Source organism: Delphinus delphis, chromosome 13, assembly GCF_949987515.2.
Source record: "Delphinus delphis chromosome 13, mDelDel1.2, whole genome shotgun sequence".
Lineage (NCBI taxonomy): Eukaryota > Metazoa > Chordata > Mammalia > Artiodactyla > Delphinidae > Delphinus > Delphinus delphis.
In genome coordinates, this window is record NC_082695.1 from 15,090,674 (window position 1) to 15,115,924 (window position 25,251).

The 25,251-nt window shown below is 47.3% G+C and overlaps 1 protein-coding gene across 1 annotated transcript in view; it reads right to left on the reverse strand.

The window, feature by feature from the left end:
- Positions 1 to 6,199: 6,199 nt before the first annotated feature.
- The window catches only part of LOC132436397 (2'-5'-oligoadenylate synthase 3-like), a 40,418-nt gene continuing 21,366 nt past the window's right edge, over positions 6,200 to 25,251 (reverse strand). The window contains 12 exon segments of the mRNA XM_060029299.2: positions 6,200 to 6,368; positions 7,251 to 7,489; positions 8,513 to 8,526; positions 8,529 to 8,693; positions 10,115 to 10,398; positions 13,317 to 13,489; positions 15,698 to 15,839; positions 16,335 to 16,461; positions 16,464 to 16,569; positions 17,948 to 18,126; positions 20,111 to 20,381; positions 22,350 to 22,553. Coding sequence (XP_059885282.1) covers positions 6,200 to 6,368; positions 7,251 to 7,489; positions 8,513 to 8,526; positions 8,529 to 8,693; positions 10,115 to 10,398; positions 13,317 to 13,489; positions 15,698 to 15,839; positions 16,335 to 16,461; positions 16,464 to 16,569; positions 17,948 to 18,126; positions 20,111 to 20,381; positions 22,350 to 22,553 — 2,073 coding nt within the window.

The window sequence follows — 25,251 nt, forward strand, 5'->3', positions numbered from 1 at the left end:
CCAAAGTTAGAAATGACAGAAACCAGCTGTGGGAAACCAGAGTGTGATGGATCTAACCTACCATTGCTTAAAGATGTAGATGCAGACATTGACATATGAATAGACATAGGGATATAGACATATAGAGAGAAACATATGGGTAGACAAATGGATATACTTACAGGCATATAAATAGGCATACACCTATTATGATCCCACCAGCAATGTACATGAGTTCCAATTTCTTCACATCCTCTCCAACTGTTATATTCTTTTTTCTTTTTAAAATTATAGCCATCCTAATTGACGTGAAGTGGTATTTCACTGTGGTTTTGATTTGCATTTCTCTAATGACTAATGATGCTGAGCATCTTTTCATGTACTTATTGGCGATTTGTTTATCTTCTTTAGAGAAATGTCTATTCAAGTCCCTTGCCCACCTTTTAACTGGGTTTTTGTATTTTTGTGGTTGAGTTGTAGGAGTTCTTTATATATTCTGGATTTTAAACCCTTGTTAGATGTATTATTTGCAAATATTTTCTCCCATCGTGTGGGTTGTCTTTTTACTCTCTTGATGCTGTCCTTTGAGGCACGGAAGATTTTAATCTAATGAAGTCCAATTCATCTTTTTCTTTTGTTACCTGTGCTTCTGGGGTCATATTTAAGAAACCATTGAAGTCCCGAACAGGGACTTCCCTGGTGGCGCAGTGGTTAAGAATCCACCTGCCAATGCAGGGGACACGGGTTTGAGCCCTGGTCTGGGAAGATCCCACATGCCTCGGAGCAACTAAGCCTGTGTGCCACAACTACTGAGCCTGCGTGCCACAACTACTGAGCCTGCTCACCACAACTACTGAAGCCTGTGTGCCTAGAGCCTGTGCTCCACAAGAGAAGCCACTGCGATGAGAAGCATGCGCACCGCAACAAAGAGTAGCCCCACTCGCCACAACTAGAGAAAGCCCCCACACAGCAACGGAGACCCAATGCAGCCAAATATAAATTAATTAATTAATTTTAAAAAAAAGAAACCATTGCCAAATCCAAGGTCATGCAAATTTTCCTCTAGGCTTTCTTCTAGCAGTTTTATAGTTTTAGCTCTTAAAATTTAGGTCCTTGATCCACTTTAATTTTTGTGTATGGTATAAAGAAGGGGTCCAACTTCATTCTTTCATGTGGATATCTAGTTTTCTCAGCACCATTGGTTGAAGAGAACATTTTTCTTCATTGAATGATCTTGGCACCCTTGTCGAAAGTCAACTGACCGTAAATGTAAGCCTTTATTTCTGGGCTCTCAATTCTGTTCTATTGGTCTATATGTCTATTCTTCTGCAAATACTACTCTGTTTTGATTACAGTCACTTTGTACCAGTTTTGAAATCTAGGTCCCTTGAAACCCCTTATGAATTCCAGGATGAGTTTTCCCATATCTGTAAAAAAAAAAAAAAAAAAAAATACCGTTGGGATTTTGACAGGGATTGCACTGAATCTTTAATCTGTATATCCCTTTGGGTAGTATTGTTATCTTAACAATGTTAAATCTCCCAATTCATGAACAAAACTCCATTTATTTTTTTAGGATCTCCTGATTACCATTTTAATAGGGGATTCTTAAAAGTGGGAATGCCTACAGAACTCAAAGACTTGAATCCCTAATGGTCAAATTTGAGGTCGATGGGAAAGACTCATTTCTCTAATAGACACAGCATAGAATGATTTCAGAAATACCACAGATTACTTCAGTAGAATCTATCCAGTGTCCCTAGGCTTGGGGGAAGCCGAATTAAAAGACAAAAGTTGTTTCAGAGCCTTTGGTCTGCTTTTCCTTCTCTATTAGTGAGCAGTTAACGAACAGTATGTGGAAATAATAGCTTGCTGAAAGATGCTTTATCGCATAGATCATGACTCAGAATGAACCTCCTGTGATTGCACCACAGTGGCTTTAAGCGCTAACCATTTTCTAGGACTTTCCTGCTTTCTGCACAGGCTAGTTTAATTCTCTCGAAGACCACAAAATGGCAGCAAGAGCACGTCTACAAAGAGTTCAGGAGTGGAGGAAAAGATGGGTTGCACATGGTGGACCTGGGACTGACTATGAGTGGGAAGCTGCCCGAGGCCCATGGGTGGACACGCTCAATGTAAGAATAGCTATGGAATTGTTAGAATACCAACATTTTTCTATATTATACACCTGTAACTTATATAAAATTGTACATCAACTATACTTCAATTAAAAAAAAAGAAACAAAGGTTTACGTACAGACAGGTGTGTTGTGGCCATTTTTCAAAAGGCAAAATCTTTTTCGAAAATGTTCAACAAAAGAGAATGACTAAATTACATTCCCATGATGACTTATCCATATGATGGGATACAGTGACATCCATATGACGGAATATTATGGTGTTTTCAAAGAACATGAGAAAGGACATGTCATTCTCGTGATGACATGAGAAAGAAAGTATCCATGATTCCGTACTAAGTGGCGAAAGCGAGACGCTCTATAATAGAAGCATGATGATTCCATCTTTGTAAATATACATGTATTTGTATGGGTGCATAGAAAAACAGATGGAAGGTTAACCGAGATCCTTCCTGGGTGGTAGGGATCAGGGGTGACCATTAGAAGTGGGTTTCATTTTTTTCAAAATTCTCTAATACACCTGAATTAAATGTATAGTCTGAAAAAATACACACACACACACACACGAAAACCAGCATTTTCCTTTAATACTGCAGGTGGAGGAAATGAGGGGAAAATTAGGGATAGTAAAGATCTCTCTCCCCCATGTGAAGACACACCAAAAAGGCAGCCACCTGCAAGGCAGGAGGAGAGCCCTCACCAGCACTCCCCCAGTTATATAGCCTTTTATAATAAGCTGGTAATCTAGTAAGTAAACTGCTCTTCTGGTTCTGGGAGCCATTCTAGAAGATTACTGAGCCTGAGGAGGGGGTCGTGGGAACCCCCGATTTATAACTAGTTGGTTAGAAGTACCGGAGGCCTGGACCCTGAAGTGGAGGTGGCGGCCGTACTGTGGGACTGAGCCCCTCACCCGTGGCGTCTGACATGGACTCCGGGTAGAGAGGGTCAGGATTGAATTGAGTTGTGGGACACACAGCTGGTGTCGGAGAATTGCTCAGTGTGAGAAAATCCCCCCACTCCCAATCTGGTGTCAGAAGTATTGGGAATTCTCGGGGGGTCCAGCGGTCGGGACTGGGCACTTTTGCTGCCAAGAGCCTGGGTTCGATCCCTGGTCGGGGAACTGGGGTCCTACAAACCGTGCAGCACAGCCAAAAAAAAAAGAAAGAAGCACTGGGACTGGTGTCAGAAATACTGAAGGCCGAGGAAAAAAAGAGTTTTCCCTCTTACGTGTGAGTCGCCTTCCCTGGACACAGGCTGGGCAGGCATGGAGTGACTGGTCCCGGAGCAGGGGAGGCCGGCTCCCCTCTGGGCCCAGGCCCCCAGCTGCTTACTGCCACCTGCCTGTGAGGCAGCAGCCGCTGAAACAAACGATCAGACATTTAGTGGCTCAAGACCACACAAGTTCATCAGCTCACAGTTCCGTGGTCAGAGGCCCAGCACGCCTGGCTGGTGTCTCTGCTCTGGGCGGCACAAGGCTGAAATCAAGGCGCTGGCCGGGCTGCGTTCCTTACCTGGAGGCTCTAGGGAGGGTCCGCCTACAGGTCACTCCGCTGGTTGGCTGAGTCCAGGTCCACGTGACTGCAGGACGGAGGTTCCTGTTTCCTTGCGGCTGTCAGCTCCTAGAAGCCTAGAACATTCCCTGACTCGGCCCTTCGAGCCGGCAACAATGGCTCCAATCCCTCACCTGCCTCTTCTTGAGCTGAGTCTCTCTGACTTCAGGTGGGACTGCTTCTCTGCTTTTAAGGGCTTGCGGAATTAGATGGGACCCACCTGAACCCACCTGAATAACTCAGGATCATCTCCCCATCTCCAGATCCTTAATCACATTTTCAAAGTCCCTTTGCCACGTAAGGTAACATATTCACAGGTTCCAGGGATTAGGATGCAGACATCTTTGGGGGGTAATTATTCTACCTGCCACACCCCCCTCTTGCTTTCCCAGGTCTCTTGTGGTTTGTGGCAGTTTCCCCTCTCGCTGTCAGAGCTCATAGGGGTCACCCACTGGCTATCTTGTTCTCCCATTATTCTGGCATCACCATGGCCAAGTCCTGGGGAAGGATCCCTTTTCCTGACCAGCACCCCCAGCACAACAGCTGAGCTTTCTCCCTTCTCCGGATGATGACTTCCTGCTCTGGAGGAAGTGTGTGAGAGCAAAAGATCATGGAATTATGGGAATAAAGGGGCAGGTGAAGGGCTTCACTTTGGGAAAAGATCCCTCTTCTAAGACTTGGAGGAAAAGGAAGGAGTTAGTAATTGGGAAAATACAGAATGGTTGACAAATACCGTGCACATAAACCTGGACGAGAGCAAATGTTTTTAATAACGGAGGTCACACACGGAACGAGACTTCAGCAAGGCGAGGTGAGGCTTTACGAAGGACGTGGAGGTCTTGATTTCAAGAGGAGTTGAAGAAGCGAGGGAAGGAGCAGTGGGGGCCGTCAAGGGAAGAATGGGCTACTCTTTCACACAGTGACCGATTCTTTAAAAGCAACTGCCTGTCAGGGGTGGGGGAGGCCATGGACGTGCATTAAATTGTTCAGATGAGATTACAGAGAAGGAAGAGGACCAGAGTTTAGCTCCTCAGAACCGCCTCCTCAAGGGGCCTGAATGTGGCCAGTCATGGTATAAAGCACATGGTGGGATTTCCGCTCTCCTCTTCTGCCGAACAGAGCGGGCAGAGGGGGCGTCGTGCTTCAGACAGTGTTTGCGAGGACAAATAAACTTTGTGGGCCGACCCATTGACGATGATAATAACTTTTCCTAGAAAACAGCCTCGTGCCTTAGTCGTAAGCCAAATTTCTAATCATACCAGTCACCTGAAAAACATAGATTGTGGCCATCGGTCAAGCTATTTTGAATAGATTAGATAACTTAATAGTATTATTAGAAAATCAAAGCCCTATCTAGCAGGCCTACAGCAGTGCTTATAAGTCATCTTTCTAAATAAAGCACAATATTTATTATGTACAATGATTTTTGCTATCAGTCATGGCTAATACGTTATACCAATAATGATAATATGAACTAGAGTAATACCGTTCATTCAGGCTTGGGTTTGTAAATTTTGTAGTTTATTAACCATAAAAAAAAAAAAAAAGCAGTTGCCTGGTGGTCTCTAGAAGTTTCTTCCAGCATTATTATTCCAGGAATCTACACCTTCTGAATAAGTGCATCTCACTGACAATAGAATGTATCCCTGCTCCCCAACTTCCTGGTGACTGCACTGTCTAGAAAGAAAGAAATATACGTGCGAGAATAATACATATCCAAGCAGTTAGAACCATTGGTTAAAAGAGACAGAAAAAAAAACCAAAAAGAAAGAAGGAAGTGTATCTGAGAAGGTGACTACTACCAGGGACAGTTTTGGGTACTTGTTGACAGAGAACCTGATGGGGGAACCAAGTATACCTGGTGGCAGGTATCTTGGTTGGCGGTGGAGCTTTGGACAGGGGTGGCAGGCACTCTTGGCTGGCTGACCCAACTCTCACCCCCCTTTCTGGAGCCACTTTTCGGTTACAGGTAGCTGCAGCTTGAGTAAGAGAGTTTGCTGGATGAAGCTTCTAATAAGCTACCTGGGTGGGTATCCTCCCTCTTTCTGTTCCTCCAACCTCACCATGGACCCGCCACCTGGAGGTGCAATAGCCACTCTCAGTGCCACGAAGACTCAAATGAACGACTAAAGAGGGTGGAGCCAGGAAGAGCTGGGGATGAGTGTGCCCCAGGGGACCCTTGGTCACGTCTGGAGGCATTTTTGGTTGTTGCACTCGGGGGTGGTGCTACTGCATCTGGTGGGTAGAGACTTAACACTGCCCAAGACGGCCCCTACCACGAAGAGCTATCCAGCCCCAGTACCAAGTGCCACGGTGGAGGTGATCTGCTCCTGGGGAAAGTCCAGTGGAGCTGTTGTGCGAGTCCTAGGTTGCCTGCCTTAGGATTTCTTGTTATGGGAAGAAAAAACCCAGTCGTTTAGGCTCCTGAGTTGGGTTATCTGTTATTTGTGGCTGAGTGAATCCCAAGTTGCCATAGCAGGGAAGCTCTTTGATTTCGGCCTGTCCCAGGGTAATCTCCAGATGACACTTCCTTTAGATGATTCCTACTGGCATGTTCCACGATTGTATGGGACAACCCGACCCGTCTCGGAAACAGAGAGACAACAGCTATTCAGTAGCTTCTTCTGCTAGAAGATGCCAACACCAACGGTCCCCTCCACCCACGTCGCCAGTAGGATCGGCTGGGTCCAAGATCACAGGCCTAAACGAGAGATTAGAAGTCATTAGAGGCATGCTTTTTAGAACCAGTGGCCTCAGAATTGGGGGCCCATTCTACTGTTCGTAACAAAACAATGTGTCTTTCTAGCTTAGATGTCCGTAATTCAAATGTACCAATACAGTTCAAAGTGATTTCCTAGAATTAAATCATATCTGTCAGAAAAGTTTTGAAAGCTGTTCATTCTTATACACATGAAGGCATTCTATAAACATCTCTCCATGCTAGGGCAACTGAAATATAATGTATCATTTAATCAACTCTACTGTCAAGTAGGTCACACCCATGGTAGGCAAGCCAGGGTATCTTATTGTCTTTTTTTTTTTCTCCTCTATTCTTTCTCAATGTTTCTTTCTTTTCTCTCTTCTCTTTTCTTTTGCTTCCACTGTTTTGGTTCCCTGCTGCTGGTGCTAAGTGGATACACTAAGATTCCTTCCTATTCTTGAAGGATAAAGGTTTTGTGGGATGGAGGTTGGAAAGGGGAGATAAAACCTGATCTAATAAACAGCCTGCAGGATGCACCAGCAGCGAATAATAGCATTATTTCTCAGGAACACACTTCCAACTTCCACACCTTTTAGACCTGCTAATGAATCCATGCTTTTCCTTCTGACCTAGAAAGATGAAAGCAACTCAGGGACCTGGTACCTTGGTCCTTCCTTCTTTGTTCCTCCTGATGACAGTTCTCCTGCCTCCCTGGGATTTTACCCCTGGAGACTGTGGGCGGTTCTGACGGCCAGCACATTCCCTTCTCAGTTTCACAGGAGGAATAATGGATCAGGACCCCACGGGAGGTGAATTCAGGTCACCAAAATAGCGTTGGAGGGAATCAGGTTAAGAAATGGAGGGGGCTGAGGTTTGGGGCACCTGGTTCTCTGGATCTGGGTCGGGAGGAAGCGCCTCACAATCTCATCATCAAAGTTGTAGTTGACCATCCACAAGACACAGAGATGCTGCTAGTTTGTGACCAACTCCAGGACCGTCCGGAAACCTTCAGCCGTGTCAAAATCCTGCGCCCCGCTCCCCTGCTCCCAGGCGTAGATGGTAAGCAGGTCCAAGGCATATTTGGGGGGCAGAGACCCCTTTTGCTTCAGTTTGCTTCCACACTGAGGGAAGAGTGGGAACATCAGACGATACTGGTTAGAGCAGGAAGGTGAAATGAGCGTAGCAAGAGCCTTAGAGGGTGCACGTGAAGGACTGCTGGGGCCGCAGTAGGGCACCCAGGTCTCGAGACGCAGCGCTAGGACTGGTCTGGGAAGGGTCACTTTGCAGCTTAAAGGCAGCCCACGCAGACTTCTTTGTTGTGCTTTGGCTGTATGTACCGTCCTAGAGTTATAACATAGTACCATTTACTAAAGACCCACTGTGTGCTAATTATGGGGCCAGACATTCCACCTACGTCATTCACTCCTGATCCCCCAGCATCCCTACACAGCGGGCAGAGGTCGCCATGCTGAAGTCATGGGGAAGTGAAGTGACTTGCTCAAGGTCACCCTGCAGCCCTGAGCACTCTGAGCACCCTGGGGCTGGGTGTAGACGTGGAAACCACAGGGTTCAGTCTCCTCGGGTTTCAGGAAGCTGGACACAGAAAGGAGACATCTCCTGAAAGAGGTGCTGTTGTGCTGGGTGTCTGCTGTCATGAGAATACTTAGAAACTACCCTGTGGCAGACGGATGGAAGTGGAGGGAGGCGAACCAGTATAGAAAATGCAGCCCCTGCTGCTGCCTGTCGCTTCAACCTGCCTTCCAAGAGGTAGCATCTGAGTCTATTAATTATGGACACCTAGCAGCAGATAAGCCATGCTGGTGACTTGCAGGCATGAAAATCCCAACTTCATCTGCCCTTTGGAGGCACGATAACTTGGATTCCTGCAGAGTTCTTTGGGTGTCAGAGAAAAAGCAAAATAAACCATGTGTGGCAGCTTTGTTGGGAGGAGATGCTTACATCTGACCCATCTCAATGGGGTTAGTGATGGGAACTCCACAAAGATACTCAGGGTTAGGCATGGGAAGATTCTGTAATGTGGTCCAGCCCCCAGCATGGGAGACAGTGAGCACAAGTGCCGGTTTCATGGTCACAGAGTACTGATAAAAATAATAACCAGGTGGCCAGGACAAGAGCTGTCGTACCCATTTGTACCAGTCAGGCGAATCAAATCCTTCAGTTCCGTGGGCCGGGAGCAAACGAAATTGCGCTGTAGCTCCGTGAAACAGGTAGAAAATTCTCCCCCCAGGGTGTCTGAGGATTTATGCAAATAGATGAGGTCAGCATAGATCCTGGGGCTGGGTGTAGAGTCAGACTTCAGTTCACCTAACATGGGGAAGAAATTTACATTATGCTTTAATCTGTATAGAAAGTAACAGATTTCAAAACACTGTTGACAACTATAATTTAATTCTGGGAAATTATTTTGAACTCTATTAGTGTATGTGAATTACTGATGTCTAAGATATCGGGGGCATCTCCAGAGTAATGAGATATTAAAAATTACATGGTTTATATGAGTATAGGTGGTATTTATTATTAAAGCGTTATCTAGACCTGCACTGTCCAACAGGGTAGCCATCAGCCAAGGTGGCTATTTGCATTCAGACTCATTAAAGGAAAATCAAATGAGAAATTTAGTTCCTTACTCGTACTGGCAACATTTCAAGCTCTCAATAGATACAGAACACAGATAGAGGACATTTTCGTTATCCCAGAAAGGCCTTCTAGATAGTGCTGATCTGAAGTTTGCCAACTGTGGCCCCCAGACTAAATCTGGCCGCCTGTTTGTTTTTGTAAATAAAGTTTCATCGGAACACAGTCACGCCCACTTATTAATGTATCGTCTATGGCTGTTTTCAAGCTACAAAGGCAGAGTTGAGCAGTTGTGACAGATACCTTATGGTCCTTAAAGCTGAAAATATTTGCTATCTTGCCTTTTATTTAAAAAGTTAGCTGACCCCCTATCTATATACTGTCATTTCCTCTCTAAAGACCCTAAGAACCATTCAGAGGGAAGGTACCAGAGTCTTCTTGATTTTGATTTGGAAAATGCCTGAAATAGCCTTGTTTTTTTGTTTTGTTTTGTTTTGTTTTGTTTTGCGGTACGCGGGCCTCTCACTCTTGTGGCCTCTCCCGTTGCGGAGGACAGGTTCTGGACGCGCAGGCTCAGCGGCCACGGCTCACGGGCCCAGCCGCTGCGCGGCATGTCGGATCTTCCCAGACCGGGGCACCAAACCCGTGTCCCCTGCATCGGCAGACGGACTCTCAACCACTGCGCCACCAGCGAAGCCCTTCCTTGGTTTCTTTTAATACACCATTGTGTATCTGTCACTCACGAATTAAATTTCTAAAGGAGTTTTTGCCTAAGATGGAAGGCGAACACCCAGATTTCCTGTCTTTGCCTCAGAATTTCTCCCACAGTCTGTTTTTTCATTTCCTTCCCTACTACTTGAGGCATTTTATCTATAACTGTGTACTGAATTCCCGTGTACCCCATTCTTTGATAGATGTTGTGAATGACACCATGGGAGTATAAGATGTGGGTTCTGGCCGTCGTAGGGATAAAATAAACGAGAATGAAAATGTATACAGGTGTAAGGTATTGCTGTCATTATGAATGCCACCTGTTGGGGCACTGGACCAGGTCCGATCAGTAAGTCACGTGACTTCCCGCTCCCCCACCTCCCCCCATCACACCAGAATCCCTCTTCCTCCTCCAGAAGCTCAAATCTTAGGAGTCTTACCTAGGGCATTAAATGCAGGCCGCACATCAAAGTCAACACTTCCGTTGAGGACTTTGGATTTCAGAGTTAAGCTCAGCACCCGGGGAGCCTTCCATTTTGAAATCTCAAACTTCACTTCAAAATCCTTCTCCCGCTGACAGGCTTCCGGTTGCTTATGGATTTCCTTGATGATGTTGCATCTCTCGTTTTTCTGGGAGGTGTAGCTTTTCAGCGGGTCCGCGAACACAACAAGGTCGGCATCGGAGCCGCTCTTCAGAGCCGTGCCTTTGGCGGTTGACCCCCCCCCCCCCGCCCCAGGGAAGCAAAGGCAACTGGAGATACAGTATTTTCTAGAGCCTGAGCCCTCACCCCCATGGGCTGGCGCCCGTTGGGCTAATTAATGAGGTTGCCGGGAGCGGTGCCACGTTCGAGTCTCCAGTTAGGGCTGATTCCGAAGCAGAGTGTTTCATTTTCCAAACAAATAGAATCATCTGGTTCCAAAGGTGGCTCATCTCATGCCATTTGATGTGTGAATTTGCCCACAAACAATGGATGGGCTAGTTATAAATGACCCGCTTCTCAAGTCAACTTCCTAAAGGTTTCTGGTAAGGACTAACGTAGCTTTACAGCCTCACAGACGTGGAGAACAAACTAGTGGTTACAGTGGGGAGAGGGAAGTGAGGAGGGGCACTACAGGGGTGGGGACGTAAGAGGTATACACTATTAGCAGTAAAATAAGCTACAAGGTTATATTGTACAACATGGGGTATATAGCCAATATTTTATAATAACTATAAATGGAGTATAACCTTTAAAAATTGTGAATCACTATACCATACACCTGTAACTTATATAATATTGTACAGCAACTGTACTTCAATAAACATAAATAAATTTTAAAAAGAGACCATAGTGAGAAAAAAAATCCTCAATAGTGAAAATCTAAAATTTTCCCCCTAGATAAAACAAAATTCGAATGGATCAATACGCAATGAGCAAATTTTAAACACAAGGCACTGTATTAATATCAGCTGAATGTGCTCTGTTAGACACTATATAGATCCCTTTGCATACTTGATCTTATGAAATACAGTCCTCAAGATGTCCATTTACAGTATACTCTGGACAAACAGACAAAAAAGAGTATGTAGCTTTATTTGAATTTCTGTGACCTGAAATAAATCAAACTAAGGCAAGCCTGACATCATCTCTTCCCTCCTGCAATCTGGGGACCATTGGATGAATACTCATCATTTAGATGCAGGGGTCGGCAAACTTTCCGTAAAGCATTAGCTGATACATATTTTACGCTTTGTGGGCTACGTGTGTCTCTGCCACATAAGCTTCTACTTCCCGCTCCTCACTTTTCTCCCCCCCATCCTCCTCCTTTTCCCCTTCCTCTTCCTCCTCTCCCTTCTTCTCCTTCTTCTTCTTCAACTATGTAAAAATGTAAAACCGGGGCTTCCCTGGTGGCGCAGTGGTTGAGAGTCCGCCTGCCGATGCAGGGGACACGGGTTCGTGCCCCGGTCTGGGAAGATCCCACATGCCGCGGAGCGGCTGGGCCCGTGAGCCATGGCCGCTGAGCCTGCGCGTCTGGAGCCTGTGCTCCGCAACGGGAGAGGCCACAACAGTGAGAGGCCCACGTACCGCAAAAAAAAAAGTAAAACCACTCTTAGCTCGCTGGCCCTGGCTTGCCAGGCTCTGCACGAGGCAGCTTAGGCAGGCACACAGGTTCATTCTGTCTGTTTTGTGAAGTTCTCCCTGAAGGCACAGCTCCTTAGCTGATGGGCTTCTTTGAGGGTGAGTCGGGGAGAAGCCAGCTTCGCAGGGAGCTCTCTCAATGCCACAACTTGGTGGGATTTGCTCTGAGCATCAACCCTCATGCATGTTTTCCTGGTTTTCCCCAGAAAGCTCATTTGATTTCTGCAAAAGCAATGTTTATTTTACCCATGGGTAGTGAATGCCTGGCTACATGGCCTAGGGGGCGAGGGGAGTGGAGCTTCCTGTACACAGGTGCTCCATTCATCCCTGGTCCATGCCACTTCATTCATGCAGCTGGTCTCCCGGGCCACAGCCCCCTCCCTGCATCCTCCAGGTGGCACCTCCCCCATCACCTCAGCAGACAACTCTTGCAACCAACTTCAGGAAGATAGAAAGCAACTTCTTATCGGCCAAAGGCTCTCTTCCTATTTTCTTCTTTGCTGTGTCATTAACGTTTCTTATTTATTTACTATCATGTTAATGAGAGGCTGGGGAAGCAGAGGACAAAATGAATGCTTCAACAATGGTTCACAGACCATGAACACAGCCAGTCTTGTTTTCCCTCAAATTAACCTCGTGAGACATTTTACTCATGGCGCGTGGGACGTCGGTACTGGTCCCCAGACCCGTCCCAGGGCAGCATGCACACAGATCTGTTTCTTTGCATCACGGCAAATGTTCTTGCTCACAGGTCAGCACTTTTCCCCCTCCCTTCTTGTGACCCTGGACACACAGTTATCTGGTTGGTGGCCAACAGACGGAGGCAAGTGTGTCAGCGCATGACCTTGGAGTCTTGGACAAGAATGGCCCCATCTGCTGAATCTCTAGCTCAGTTGATGGGATGAATTGAAACTAGGAAGACTGTCACTTTTTGTTTTAATACACATGGAGCTTAGAATCTGCTGTGGTTTGAATGGTGGCGCCCCCAAAAGAGATGTCTGCTGGCAACATGTGTGAATGTGATGTTATCTGGAAAAAGGGTCTTTATAGATGTAATGAAGTTAGGGATCTGCGGGCCCTAAATCCAATGACAAGTGTTCTTAGAAGGGAAGAGAAGAAAGACCCAGAGGAGAAGGGGACGGGGAGAGGGAGGCAGAGATTGGAGTGAGGCACCACAAGCCAAGCACCGGCAAGCGTTGCCAGCAGCTCGCGGAGGTTAACACAGAATCAGAAGTCTACTGTGATTAGAACTCGGCACTTTCACTGCCGTGGGCCGGGCTCAGTCCCTGGTCGGGGAACTAGGATGCCGCAAGCCGCACAATGTGCACCCCCCAAAAGTCTATTGCGAATGGCGTAAGCAGTGCATCAGCACCCTCCACTAAAAACCAGGGTCCTAGCTGCCCATCTCCCCTGCTTCCCTCCCTCACACTTTGTCCTCACACTTCCAGTGGTCAGGAGCATTGCAGAGTTACAGGAACGGCTTCGTCCCCGCCAATAACAAAGAGAAAGGCCATTGCTCACCTTGACAATCTTCTGACACTTTGTAGTTGAATGTCGAAAGCAATTTTCCTTAAGAAACTTACAGATGATGTCAACAGCTTTCTTGATCTGATCTAGGAAAGTCCTGTTGGGCTGGAGAAGGTCCTTGATGAACTTGTCCAGAAGATGGCCTGGGGTCATGTAGAGCGGCACAGGCTGTGGAAGGAGCCCGCTGTGAGACGCCCCCTGCCAGCCGCCTGTCCCCCACCCCCGCTTCCTCCCCTGCCTGCTCTGCTCCCCCATCTCTCCCTCCTGCTCTCAACTCTCCTGCTGGTACCTTTGTCATCCTGAGTTCTTGCATTGACATATCCCAAGAGCATACCTGAGAGTTTCGGGTGGTACCCAAGATCCCCCAGAAACAGAACCTCTCCTAGTTGCTCTTCTTACCCTCTAGAAGGGATCTGGATCCTTCTCCCAACAGGTCTGTGAAGACCTGGCTCCAAATTACTGTCTAGTTTCCACTTTCTGTTCTGGGACCGTCCACAAATGGCCGGCACCTCTTGGCTTCTCGTACTGCTCTGTTCCTTCCTTATTTTCCCATTTATTACAGGTATTTTTGACTTCTGATGATCACATTATTCCTTTTTCAAGGTTCTATCAGCCTCTGTTAAACACCCTGTGCCCCGGTGGATTGGTTTCCCTGAACGGCCGTAACAAATCACGTTTCTAGACGTCTGCAGTCGAAGTGTAGGCAGGGCCGTGCTCCCTCCAAGGCTCTAGGGGAAATCCTTCCTGTGTCTTCCAGCTTCTGGAAGTCCACGGCCTTCCCTGGCTTGTGGCTGCATCACTCTGACCCCTGCCTCTCTTGTCACGTGGCTTTCTCCCTTCTGTGTCTGTGTCCCTGTGTGTCTCCTTATAAGGGCACCAGTCATTGGATTCAGGGTCCACACTGATCCAGGATGACCTCTTAACTGGTAATACCTGCAAAGACCCTACTTCCAAAGAAGGTCACATTCTGAGGATCTGGGTGGACATGAATTTTGCGGGACACTATTCAACCCTCCACACCAGGGGATGCTGTTCCGTCTAAGTGTGTTGAAGAGAAGGGCCGTCCTGGAGTCAGAGGGGCTGTGTGTTCAGTCTGAAGGGACAGTTACCTGTTCTCTAATCCAATGGGACCGTGGAGGGTGGGACCTGCTCACTCTCTGTACCTGTGGTCACTTTTGGAAGGAAACCATATTCTGATGTCTAAATGGGGTCTGACATCTGCATAAAAGTGAAGTTCTCTCCTCTTCAGTAGAAAACATCAGATGGGATGCGCTCCATGGACCACAGGTCATGACACCTCACCTGAGCATCTTTTCTTCCCTGTTCTGCATGCTCTGGTCAGGCCTCAGTCTGCAGAGGCAGCCTACTTCTTGCTAGTGGGAGGGAGAATAGTGATATCCACCCCCACCGCCCAAAGTCCACGTCCTGCTCTACGACTATGTTACCCTGTATGGAAAATGGGACTTTGCAGATATAATCAAATTTGTGTTGATAGATGTGCTTCTCCTTTGGGGGATGGGAGGGGAAAACCCAATGCATCTGGCCCTTCATTAGTTCTCCCGTTTGCAGCCTCACTTCTCGCTCTCGCCCCCAACGCCTGCTTCAGTAGAGCTCAGAGGTTGTCCCAGCATCCGCAAGGGTGACTGCCACCCACGTCTCTTGGGCTCTGCTCCATTTCATCTGTCACCACCTTCTCACCTGCTTTCTCTCTTGCAGAAACTAATTGAAGTCTCTCATCTGCAGGTGCCCGCCTTTTCTCTTTCTTCAATTTTGCACATTACTATCATTTTAATGGAAGGGGAGGTCCCTAATGGTGTGTTATAGACTGAATTGTGTCCCCCTAAAAGATATGTTGAAGTCCCAACCTCTAGACCCTATGAATGTGACCTTATATGGAAAAAGGGTCTTTGCAAACAGGTAATCAAGTTAAGACGAGGTCATTACTGTGGTCCCTAATCCAGTACGGCTGGTGTCCTTATAAGAAGAGGAGAGAGACACAGAGACAGACATGCCTGGAGGGAGGACATTGTGAAGACACACAAGAGAAGGCCATGTGACAACAGAGGCAGAGATCGGAGTGTTGCTGCCACAAGCCACGGACCGCGAACGGCCACCAGAAGCTGGAAGACGTGAGGAAGGACTTTTCCCTAGAGCCTTCAGAGGGAGCATGGCCCTGTCCACATCTTGATCCTGGATTCCTAGCCCCCCAAACTGTGAAAGAGTAAATTTCTGTTGCTTTAAGCCACCAGTGCATGGTGCTTTGTCATGGCATCTCTGGGAAACCAGCTCACGGTGATCTTGGATAAGACTGCAGTCTGAGTATCGGGAGGGCCCTGCCTGCAGCAGGACACGCACTATATTGGAAAGCCCTCTCACCAGAACATTCCAGGACAGTCCAGGTGACTGGTTCAGCCTGAGAGAAGATAACCCGGTTTGAGCTTCTTGTTTTAGCAGCTGCCAGCAGGTGTTATCTTCGCTCACATTACTGGTTGGGTCAGTTGGATCCAAGATTACTGGCCTATGAATTTGATTAAAAAAAATCAGTTGGGAGAAGAAATCATCTTGGGGGAAAGAGGCCTGGACTGGGCATCTGGAAACCTGGATTTTTACCTCCTGCAGTTCCTCCCAATTGCTGAAGTGCTCTGTCTAAGATGTCTAGCCTCTCTGGTCCTGGTGTTCTCTGTGTCTAGTGTTCTCCGCTTTACAGGCATGTTCCATTCATAACCTAATAAAACGGTCTCCTCTGTCTGCTGACCCCTCCTCTCTTTGCCCCTTCCTTCTATGAGGGGAAGTGTTTGCTTTGGGACAAAATGTGACAATGGTTTAGAATGTGAAAAGCATCGAAGCGTCCCTCTTTCAGACAGACCTCTCTTTGCCTCCCTACCCACTGCTGCTGGCATTCTTTTGGTGCATGCTTGGCTGGGAAAGACAGGGATGCACCCTCATTCTAAGGGGGTACAGCCTGGCATGTACCTAAAGAGGTAAGGAGAGAGGGCCGTGGGAAGCTTGGTACCTCGGGGATCGGAGGTGGCCCAGCAGGATGTTGCGGACGGTCTTATCCTCAAAGTTGTAGTTGACTGTCCAGTAGACACATAGCTGCTCCTGCTTCCTGATAAGCTCCAGAACAGTCCTGATGCCTCAGTTATGTCAAAGTCTTCTGCTCCACACCCCTGTTCCCAGGCATAGACCGTAAGCAGCTCCAGCGCATACAGGGGCAGCAGGGATGAATCCTTCAGCTTTTCCTGGCACTGTGGAAGGAGAAAAGTGTAGCAGATAATTTGGAACCCAGTTCCGCCCATGCCAGGGGTCTGAAATCAAGAAACTAGAAGTCAAGGCTTCCCTGGTGGTGCAGTGGTTGAGAGTCCACCTGCGGATGCAGGGGACACGGGTTCGTGCCCCGGTCCGGGAAGATCCCACATGCCGCGGAGCGGCTGGGCCCGTGAGCCATGGCCACTGAGCCTGCGCGTCCGGAGCCTGTGCTCCGCAACGGGAGAGGCCACAGCAGTGAGAGGCCCGCGTACTGCAAAAAAAAAAAAAAATGAAACTAGAAGTCTATAGGAAGTCAATGTCCCCTGTCAATGATTGAAATGATACATGGCTAAAATTCGATGGACTGACAACAAGTGTTGATAAGAATGTGGAGCACCTGAAATTGTCATACACTGCGGACAGGAGTGGGATTTGGTACAACCGTTTGGAAAAACTATTTGGGTGTATTTACTAAAGTTATATATATATATGTATATATTCCACAAATTTATTCATATATGCATGTGTATATGTATACACATATACATATATATTCATATATGTATATATACACAGATAAGGTATATATAATGTATATATGTAATGTGTGTATATATATAAGGTATATGTGTGTGTGTATATATGTATATATCTATATACACACACACACACACACACATATATATAAAGTATACCTTATAGCACAGCAGTCTCACTCCTGCATATTTACCCAAGAGGAATGACTGCTTAAATTCACAAAAAGACATGTAGGGGAATATCCACTGTAACCTAATTCATAACAGCCCCAATTTGGGAATGACCCACATGTCCCTCAGCAGTAGAATGCATCCATGTACAGTGTATTAATGCAATGGAATAGTACAAAACAATGAAGAACCACTACTCCCTGCAACAACACAGACAAATCTCTCAGGCATAATATTGAGCAGAAGATGGCAAACACGAAGTACATGCAGTATGATTCCATTGACGTCAAGTTTAAAAACAAGCAAAACTAATTTGTGGTACCAGATGCTAGCATAGTGGTTTGTTTGGGGGAAGCATGGACTGGGAGTGTGCATCCCGCTGGAGTGCGGGAAATGTGCCCTATTTTGATCTGGGTGTTGCCTGAAAGGCTATAAAAACACATTGAGCTGTATTCTTTTCTTTTTCTTTGCCCACACGGCATGTGGGATCTTCGTTCTCCCACCAGGTTTGGAACCAGCACCCCCTGCACTGCGAGGACAGCATCTTAACCATGGGACCACCAGGAAATCCCTGAGCTGTATTCTTAACATTGTTGTACTTTACCGAACGTGAGTTATCTCAGTAAAAGGGAAACGGATAATAGCAATAAACATGCAATTTGACGTTTACCTTTTGACACCAGTACTTTACCAAGAGGATCAAATCCTTCAGCTTGCTGGGATGGTTGCTAAAAAACTTCTCCTGGAGTTCAGTGAAGCAGATCGAGAACTCACCGGGGCTGGCTTTCACCATATCCAAGGATCTTTTGAGCTCTCGATAGGTGCAGAGGCTGGGCTTCTCACTTAAGCCTGGTGTGAAACAGAAGCAGAACTTTTGGTTTTCATGGAACCTGGCCTGGGTGAGCCCACAAAGGCGGCTGGATGTGGTTTGGTAGCACACGTTCATTGCTTCATCTGTAAGAGGACTGGTGCATTTGCATAAAAGGTGAGGGGTGGCTTGTCCTGCTAGATAATAAAATGTAGTTAGGCTAATATTTAGTACAGAAAGTAATTTAAAAATTTCTCAGTAGTTTACTTTTCTCAGAAAGCGACCATTATTGTTTCCGTCTAGGAAAGGTTATCTGTTTGGAATGTGTAGCTCTGCCGCTATCTGGTGGCAGCTTCTCGGTACTACATGTGAGGAAGAGCTGATTTCTCGTTCTCACATCGTTCTTTGCGAGATGGAGTGCAGCCAGCAGAGGGCGCTCTGGCCTAATCTCCAGCCACCGTGCTCTGAACCAGAGGACAGAACATAGGATTTCCTAGGAATTCTGAGTCACACTCTGTCTCTTCACCTTGACTCCAGCCTTCCTTTGAGTCAGGCACGTATACTCAACCCTTATCATCCTAAAGATCCTGCAAGTTAGCTGTTTCTAGCCTTGATCTTACAGTTGGCAGAAGTGGGTTAGTAGTAAGACCAGGATGAGAATTCAAGGCTGCCTACCTTGCAAACTGGTGCATTTTTCTCTGCACTAGGTCACCTTTCTGTGAATGTAAGTCGTCAGGGTGTGTGTGTGTGTGTGTGTGTGTGTGTGTGTGTGTGTGTGTCCACCTTGAAGGCACTGGGCCTGGGGCTTAAAAGACCTGGGCTTTTATTCTAGTTCTGTCAGTAACTGGCTGTGTGGCCCTGGACACATTCATTTCGTTCTGCTTCCTCACTTGTTTTTTTTTTTGTTTGTTTGTTTTTTGCGGTACGTGGGCCTCTCACTGTTGTGACCTCTCCCGTTGCGGAGCACAGGCTCCGGACGTGCAGGCTCAGCGGCCATGGCTCACGGGCCCAGCCGCTCCGCGGCATGTGGGATCTTCCCGGACCGGGGCACGAACCCGTGTCCCCTGCATCGGCAGGCGGACTCTCAACCACTGCGCCACCAGGGAAGCCCCTCACTTGTTTAATGAGGGGTTGAATTCCAGCTCTGGTATTTAAGTTTGTGATAATATATGTACCTATGCTTGAGACTAAGCTGTAACTATGCTTAGTCTCACCCATTCAATCAACCATCCATCCATCTATCCAGTCAACCATCCATCCATCCATCCAAACAGTTGCCCATGGAAGATCTGTGCCTTGATGTTGACCTGATTAGAGGCACATTCCAAATACCTGCTCCAGCTGAACTTTTCCCAGATGTTTGCCCCATCCTCTATCTCTAACCAGCAATTATTCTAGTCTAAATCCTCCAGTGTAGTCCACAGAAGAGCAGCAATATCATGGCACTGGTTAGAAATATAGAATCCTGGACCCCAGTTTCCTGAATCAGAACCTGCATTTTAACAAGTTTCTCAGGTGCTTTGTGTGCGTGTCACAGTTTGAGATGCTCTACTCCAGGGTCTAGAACATTTCCTCCAAAGTCAACTAGGAGATAAGGGAGAAATTCTACAGAAGAGAGTAAGCTCAGGGTAGGAGGAATCTCCTCTTTTGAAAGTCAATGGTCTCTCGGGACTTTCCTGGTGGTCCAGTGGTTAAGACTCTGCACTTCCACTGCGGGGGGTGCAGGTTCCATCCCTGGTAGGGGAACTAAGATCCTGCATGCCACACAGTGAGAAAAGAAAGAAAGGAAAGAAAGAAAGAAAGAAAGAAAGGAAAGGAAGAAAGAAAGGAAGGAAGAGAGAGAGAGAAAGGGAGAGAGGCAAAGAGAGGAAGGAGGGAAAGTCTACGGTCCCTCATTTTGGAAAGCACCAGGGGTATTTATTCAGATGCCAGGCTATCTACCACCCCTTTTTCTGGCTTTGCTCTCTTGACAAGTCCCTCCAGACCTGAACCTCCACAGCCCCACACACACACAGGGGGGCTCACCCAGAGCGTTGAAGGCGGGCAGCATCTCGAAAGTGATGCTCTGCTGTTCTGTGGACAGCTGGATGGTGAGCTTGCCACTGATGCTCTGGATCTCCATCTTGGCTGCCAGCTTCATCGTGAGCTCACAGCGTTTCAACTGTGCCCAGATTTTGCTGAGGAAGTCATGTTGGTTTTTTTTCTGATCCTGGAATTTTTCAAGGCCACCGATGAAGATGACGAGGGTACCATCGGAGTTGCCCCTCAAGACCGTTCTCCGGCCATAGGAGCCACTCTGCCAGCAACAGAGAAGACTCTGAACCCTTTGGGGTCGCAGGGCACCCCGACAGGCAGAAATATTTCTCACCTCAAGCAAAAGCCCCAGATGTCAACATAGTCTAAAAGCGGAGTGGCAGATGTTCATTTGTCCACCCAAAGAACTGAATCAGGATACCCATAGCAGCACTTTAAAAAAAAATAAATTTATTTATTGTATTATTTATTTATTATTTTTGGCTGTGTTGGGTCTTTGTTGCTGCACGTGGGGGCTTTCTCTAGTTGCGGCGAACGGGGGCTACTCTTCGTTGTGGTGCACCAGTTTCTCATTGTGGTAGCTTCTCTCATTGTGCAGCACATGCTCTAGGCACGTGGGCTTCAGTAGCTGTGGCACGAGGGCTCAGTAGTTGTGGCTCACGGGCTCTAGAGCGCAGGCTCAGTCGTTGTGGCACATGGGCTTAGTTGCTCCACGGCATGTGGGAGCTTCCCGGACCAGGGCTCGAACCCGTGTCCCCTGCATTGGCAGGCGGATTCTCAACCACTGCGCCACCAGGGAAGCCTCATAGCAGCCCTTTTCCTACGAGCCCCAAACTGGAGGCAACTCGAATGGCCATCAGCAGTAGAATGGACAAATGTGGTGTATTCATACAGGGAACACATGACAGCAATGAAATGATAAACAACAGCTGCACACAACAACATAAATTTCGTCAACAGATGGGTCAAAAAAACCCACACACAGTGCATGATTTCTTTTATACAGGGTGACCAACCTGTCTGGTTTACCCTGGACATGCTCAGTTTTAGCACCAAGAGGCCCATGTCCCAGAAAACCCTTCAGTCCCGGGCAAACTGGGATGGTTGGTCACTCTATACAAAGTTTAAAAATAGGCAAAACTAATCTATGCTATGCTGTCAGAAGTCAGGAGAGTGGTTGCCTGGGGCTGGGGGTAGCGACTGGATGGGGGGTTCAGGGGCTCTTGGGTCGGGGGTGGGATATTTTATTTCTTGATCTGGGTGTAGGTTACACATGTATGTTGTTTGTGGCAATCCATCAGGCTGTACACTTAGATCAGTGCACTTTTTGTATGTATGATTAATATTTTAATTAGAAAAAAGTTAACAATATTGAGAGGTAGGATGGTATAGTGGTTAAGGGTGCATGCTCCCAAACAGATTACCTGGGCTTAAAATCCCAGGTCAGACGCCAACTATTAAATAACTTCTCCACGCTTCAGCTTCCTCATCTGGGCCAAGGTAGGAGACACCAAGTGTCCAGGTATCTTTACTGCTAGGGCTAGTGGGTGTGTGTGAGGGCAGAGGCCAGAAAGCACTGTGACTACAGAGAAGTGGGATTTCGGTGCCGGAGAGCATGGGGTTTGTGGTGGGCATCCATAAGCCCCTCCCCACCCTAGGGTCCTGGCCCCGTCCCAGCACCCTTTCTTCCCCAAAGGTCCAGAATCTTCAGGCTCAACCCTGGGGTTTGTGCCCATAGCACCAAATATTTCTAACTGATGACAGCTCCCCACCCCTTGCTGTTGAGAAGACACAGAGCATCCTTGGGTAGTTTTACTGAAGTCTTGTAGACTCAGTTTACTCCTCTGTAAAATGGGGAGAATAAAAACAATAAAAGTAACCACAGCTAATTTACTGCACTAACTTTGTACCAAGCCCTGTGCAAGAACATTATGGGCTTAAGCCTCATAACGCTTTGCAATGAGTATTATTTCTCTCCCATTTTACAAATTCAGATACCGAGGCACAGAGAGGTTAAACAACCTGCCCTGCGTCACATAGTAGTAAGGGGTAGAACCGGCTCCCCAACCTGTACTCTTAAACTCTACACCATATTCCACCATCTCACTTGAGTGTGGGGCTAGACAAGATGGTCTCTTGTGTGCCAAGGGCCCGGCACACGGTAGGTGCTCAGCACCAAGTAGCTCTGCCTTCTGGGTCCCAGAAGCCCTGACCCCAGCCTTCTACTCACTTTGGCCACGCCGGTCACCAGGGGGAACTGCTCAGCTTCCTGCAGGACTGCACAGATGGTGTCCACGGTCTGGTCGATCTGTTTCTGACAGTCTTCAAAGGGCCTCAGGTTGTCCTGGGTAAACTCACCCAGTTTCTGGGCAGGCCGTTCATAGAGATGGGACTCCCAGTTTCCCATTGCTCTGGCTGGCTGCTGAGATGACAGCTAATGGCAGAGCTGGAGGCAGAAGAGAATGAGGAACTCCTATGCCCGGAGACTGAAACCGAAACTCATGTCTGGGGAAAAGGAAACTCACAGAAACTTCCCAAGCCGGCTGCCTCAATCCAGGGTTTTGCCCTCCCCCAAGCTGTGAAGATCAGCCTTTCAGCTGCTCTCAAGGAATACTGACGGTTAAAAATGCAGCCTCCAGGGCTTCCCTGGTGGCGCAGTGGTTGAGAGTCCGCCTGCCGATGCAGGGGACACGGGTTCGTGCCCCGGTCCGGGAAGATCCCACATGCCGCGGAGCGGCTGGGCCCGCGAGCAATGGCCGCTGAGCCTGCGCGTCCGGAGCCTGTGCTCCGCAACGGGAGAGGCCACGACAGTGAGAGGCCCGCGTACTGAAAAAAAAAAAAAAAAAAAAAAAAAATGCAGCCTCTGGAGCTGGACTATGAGGGCTTGATACATGCGACATCTGTGTCCTTGAGCACATTGCCAGTCCTTTTTGTGCCTTGATTTCCCCCTCTATAAAATGGGGATAATAATGGTACCTGTCTCACAGGCTTAATGCAAGGATTAAAGACTTGCAAAGTGCTTAGAACAGGACCTGGCACATGGCTAGAGCTGTAAAGTGTTTGTTAAGCAAATAACTTCATAGGGCGCCAACGGTCATCTTTTTTCTTTTTTTTTCTTTCTTTTTTTGTTTTTCTTTTTTTTTAATTGAAGTATAGCTGATTTACAATATTGTGTTAGCTTCAGATATACAGCAAAGTGATTCAGTTATGTCTATATATAGTTTTTTTAGATTATTTTCTCAGAGGTCATCTTTTGAGGCTCTTTCCCCTTCTCCCTGTTCCCAATGGCCTGGGAACTCAGAGTTAATGAGAACAGCGAGGAGAAAGAGACCCAGAGAGGGCGCTGACTTGTTCAGGGACACACAGCAAGGCAAGGGCTCAGCCACTTGGGTTTTAGTTCTGCCACCGAGCAAACACAGGTCCCAAGAGGTCTGTGTCTGTGTGCCCAGTTCCTCAGCACACACATGGACACCTGCCAGGTTTCATCGGGCACTTACCCCACCCAGCAAGGAAGGAAAACAGGCCCAGGAGCACACAGGCCAGAGGGGAGACAGACGTGCAACTCTTGTGTCCAGGACCATGAAAATGAAACTCCCAGGCAGCTCCCACTGGCTTCCTCTGTAACACAGAAGGCAAACATCTCCAAGGTGGGACAGAAGCAGACCCCCTTCTCTGTTGTGATGATTAATTTTGTATCAACTTGGCTAGGACCATGGTATTCAGATATTTGGTCAAACAGTCTTCTAGATCTTTTTTTGAAGGTATTTTTGAGATGAGATCAACATTTAAATCAGTAAACTTCAAGGAAAGCAGATTACTCTCTATAATGAGGGTGGGCCTCATCCAATCAGGTGAAGACATGAATAGAAAAAAGCCTGGGGACTTCCTTGGTGGCACAGTGGTTAAGAATCCGCCTGCCAATACAGGGGACATGGGTTCGAGCCCTGGTCCGAGAAGATCCCACATGCTGCGGAGCAACTAAGCCCATGCGCCACACTACTGAGCCTGCGCTCTAGAGCCTGCGTGCTGCAACTACTGAGCCTGCATGCTGCAACTACTGAGCCTGTGAGCCTAGAGCCTGTGTTCCACAACAAGAGAAGCCACCACAATGAGAACCCCGTGCACCACAACGAAGAATAGCCCCTGCTCGCCACAACTAGAGAAAGACTGCGAGCAGCAACAAGGACCCAATGCAGCCAAAAATATCAATTAAAAAAAAAAGAAAAAGGCCTGATCTCCCCCAAGGAAGAGGGAACTCTACCAGCAGATGCTTCCCTGGGTTTCCAGCTGGCCAGCCTACCCGGCAGAAATTGGACTTGCTGGCCCCTGCAATGGCACAAGCCGATTCCTTAAAACAAATCTTTCTCTAAATCTAGATCTATAAAACCTATAGTTCTGTTAACCTCAAAAGTAAAACAGCCAGTTATTTTACCAGTAAAATGGCTTTATTCGGGAACAGCAGAGAATTTCAATTTGGGACAAGCAGGCTATAGCAAAAGCCATAGGCAAGTCCAACAAACAAAGAAGAGGAACATTACTTTATAGAGAAAAAGGAGGAAGTTGGGAGGGGTTGTTTTGAATGAGAGTCCATTGGAGAAAAGCAAGAATTCAGGCTGATGACAGGTGACTGGCTTAGTTGCTGGGGTAGTCGGTTTCCTCCAAGAGATGCAATGTACATCTTTCCTGTCCAGGCCTGTCATCGGCAGTTTTTTCCTGTCGATGCTTCTTGTTGGGGTCTGTTGAAAGACTGTCTTTCCTATGACTGAATTACGGTGGTACTTGAGGTGTGTGAGAGCGCCCCCTTCTGGTCTCCTGACTCCACTTAAAATGAGGTTTCCCTTTATGTGTTCATTTTCACTGTTCAGTTTCTCTGGAGAAAGTTGCTTATCACACCTGCGCATTAAGGGCCCTTCCCTGCCTTTATCTGACTTCTGCTGTAACACCTAGAGGTAGGCTGGGTGGGCAGAGGTCATAAGCCTTCTTTTCTAGATAAGAACATAGAGGCTCAGAGAGTTGAAAAAATTTGCCCAAGGTCACACAGCTTGTAAGTTGTCTGACTAGGTTCTAACTACCCGTTTTCCAAAGTCTATGCTTTATTTTTATTTTTAAAATATTTTATTTTGAAATCTTTT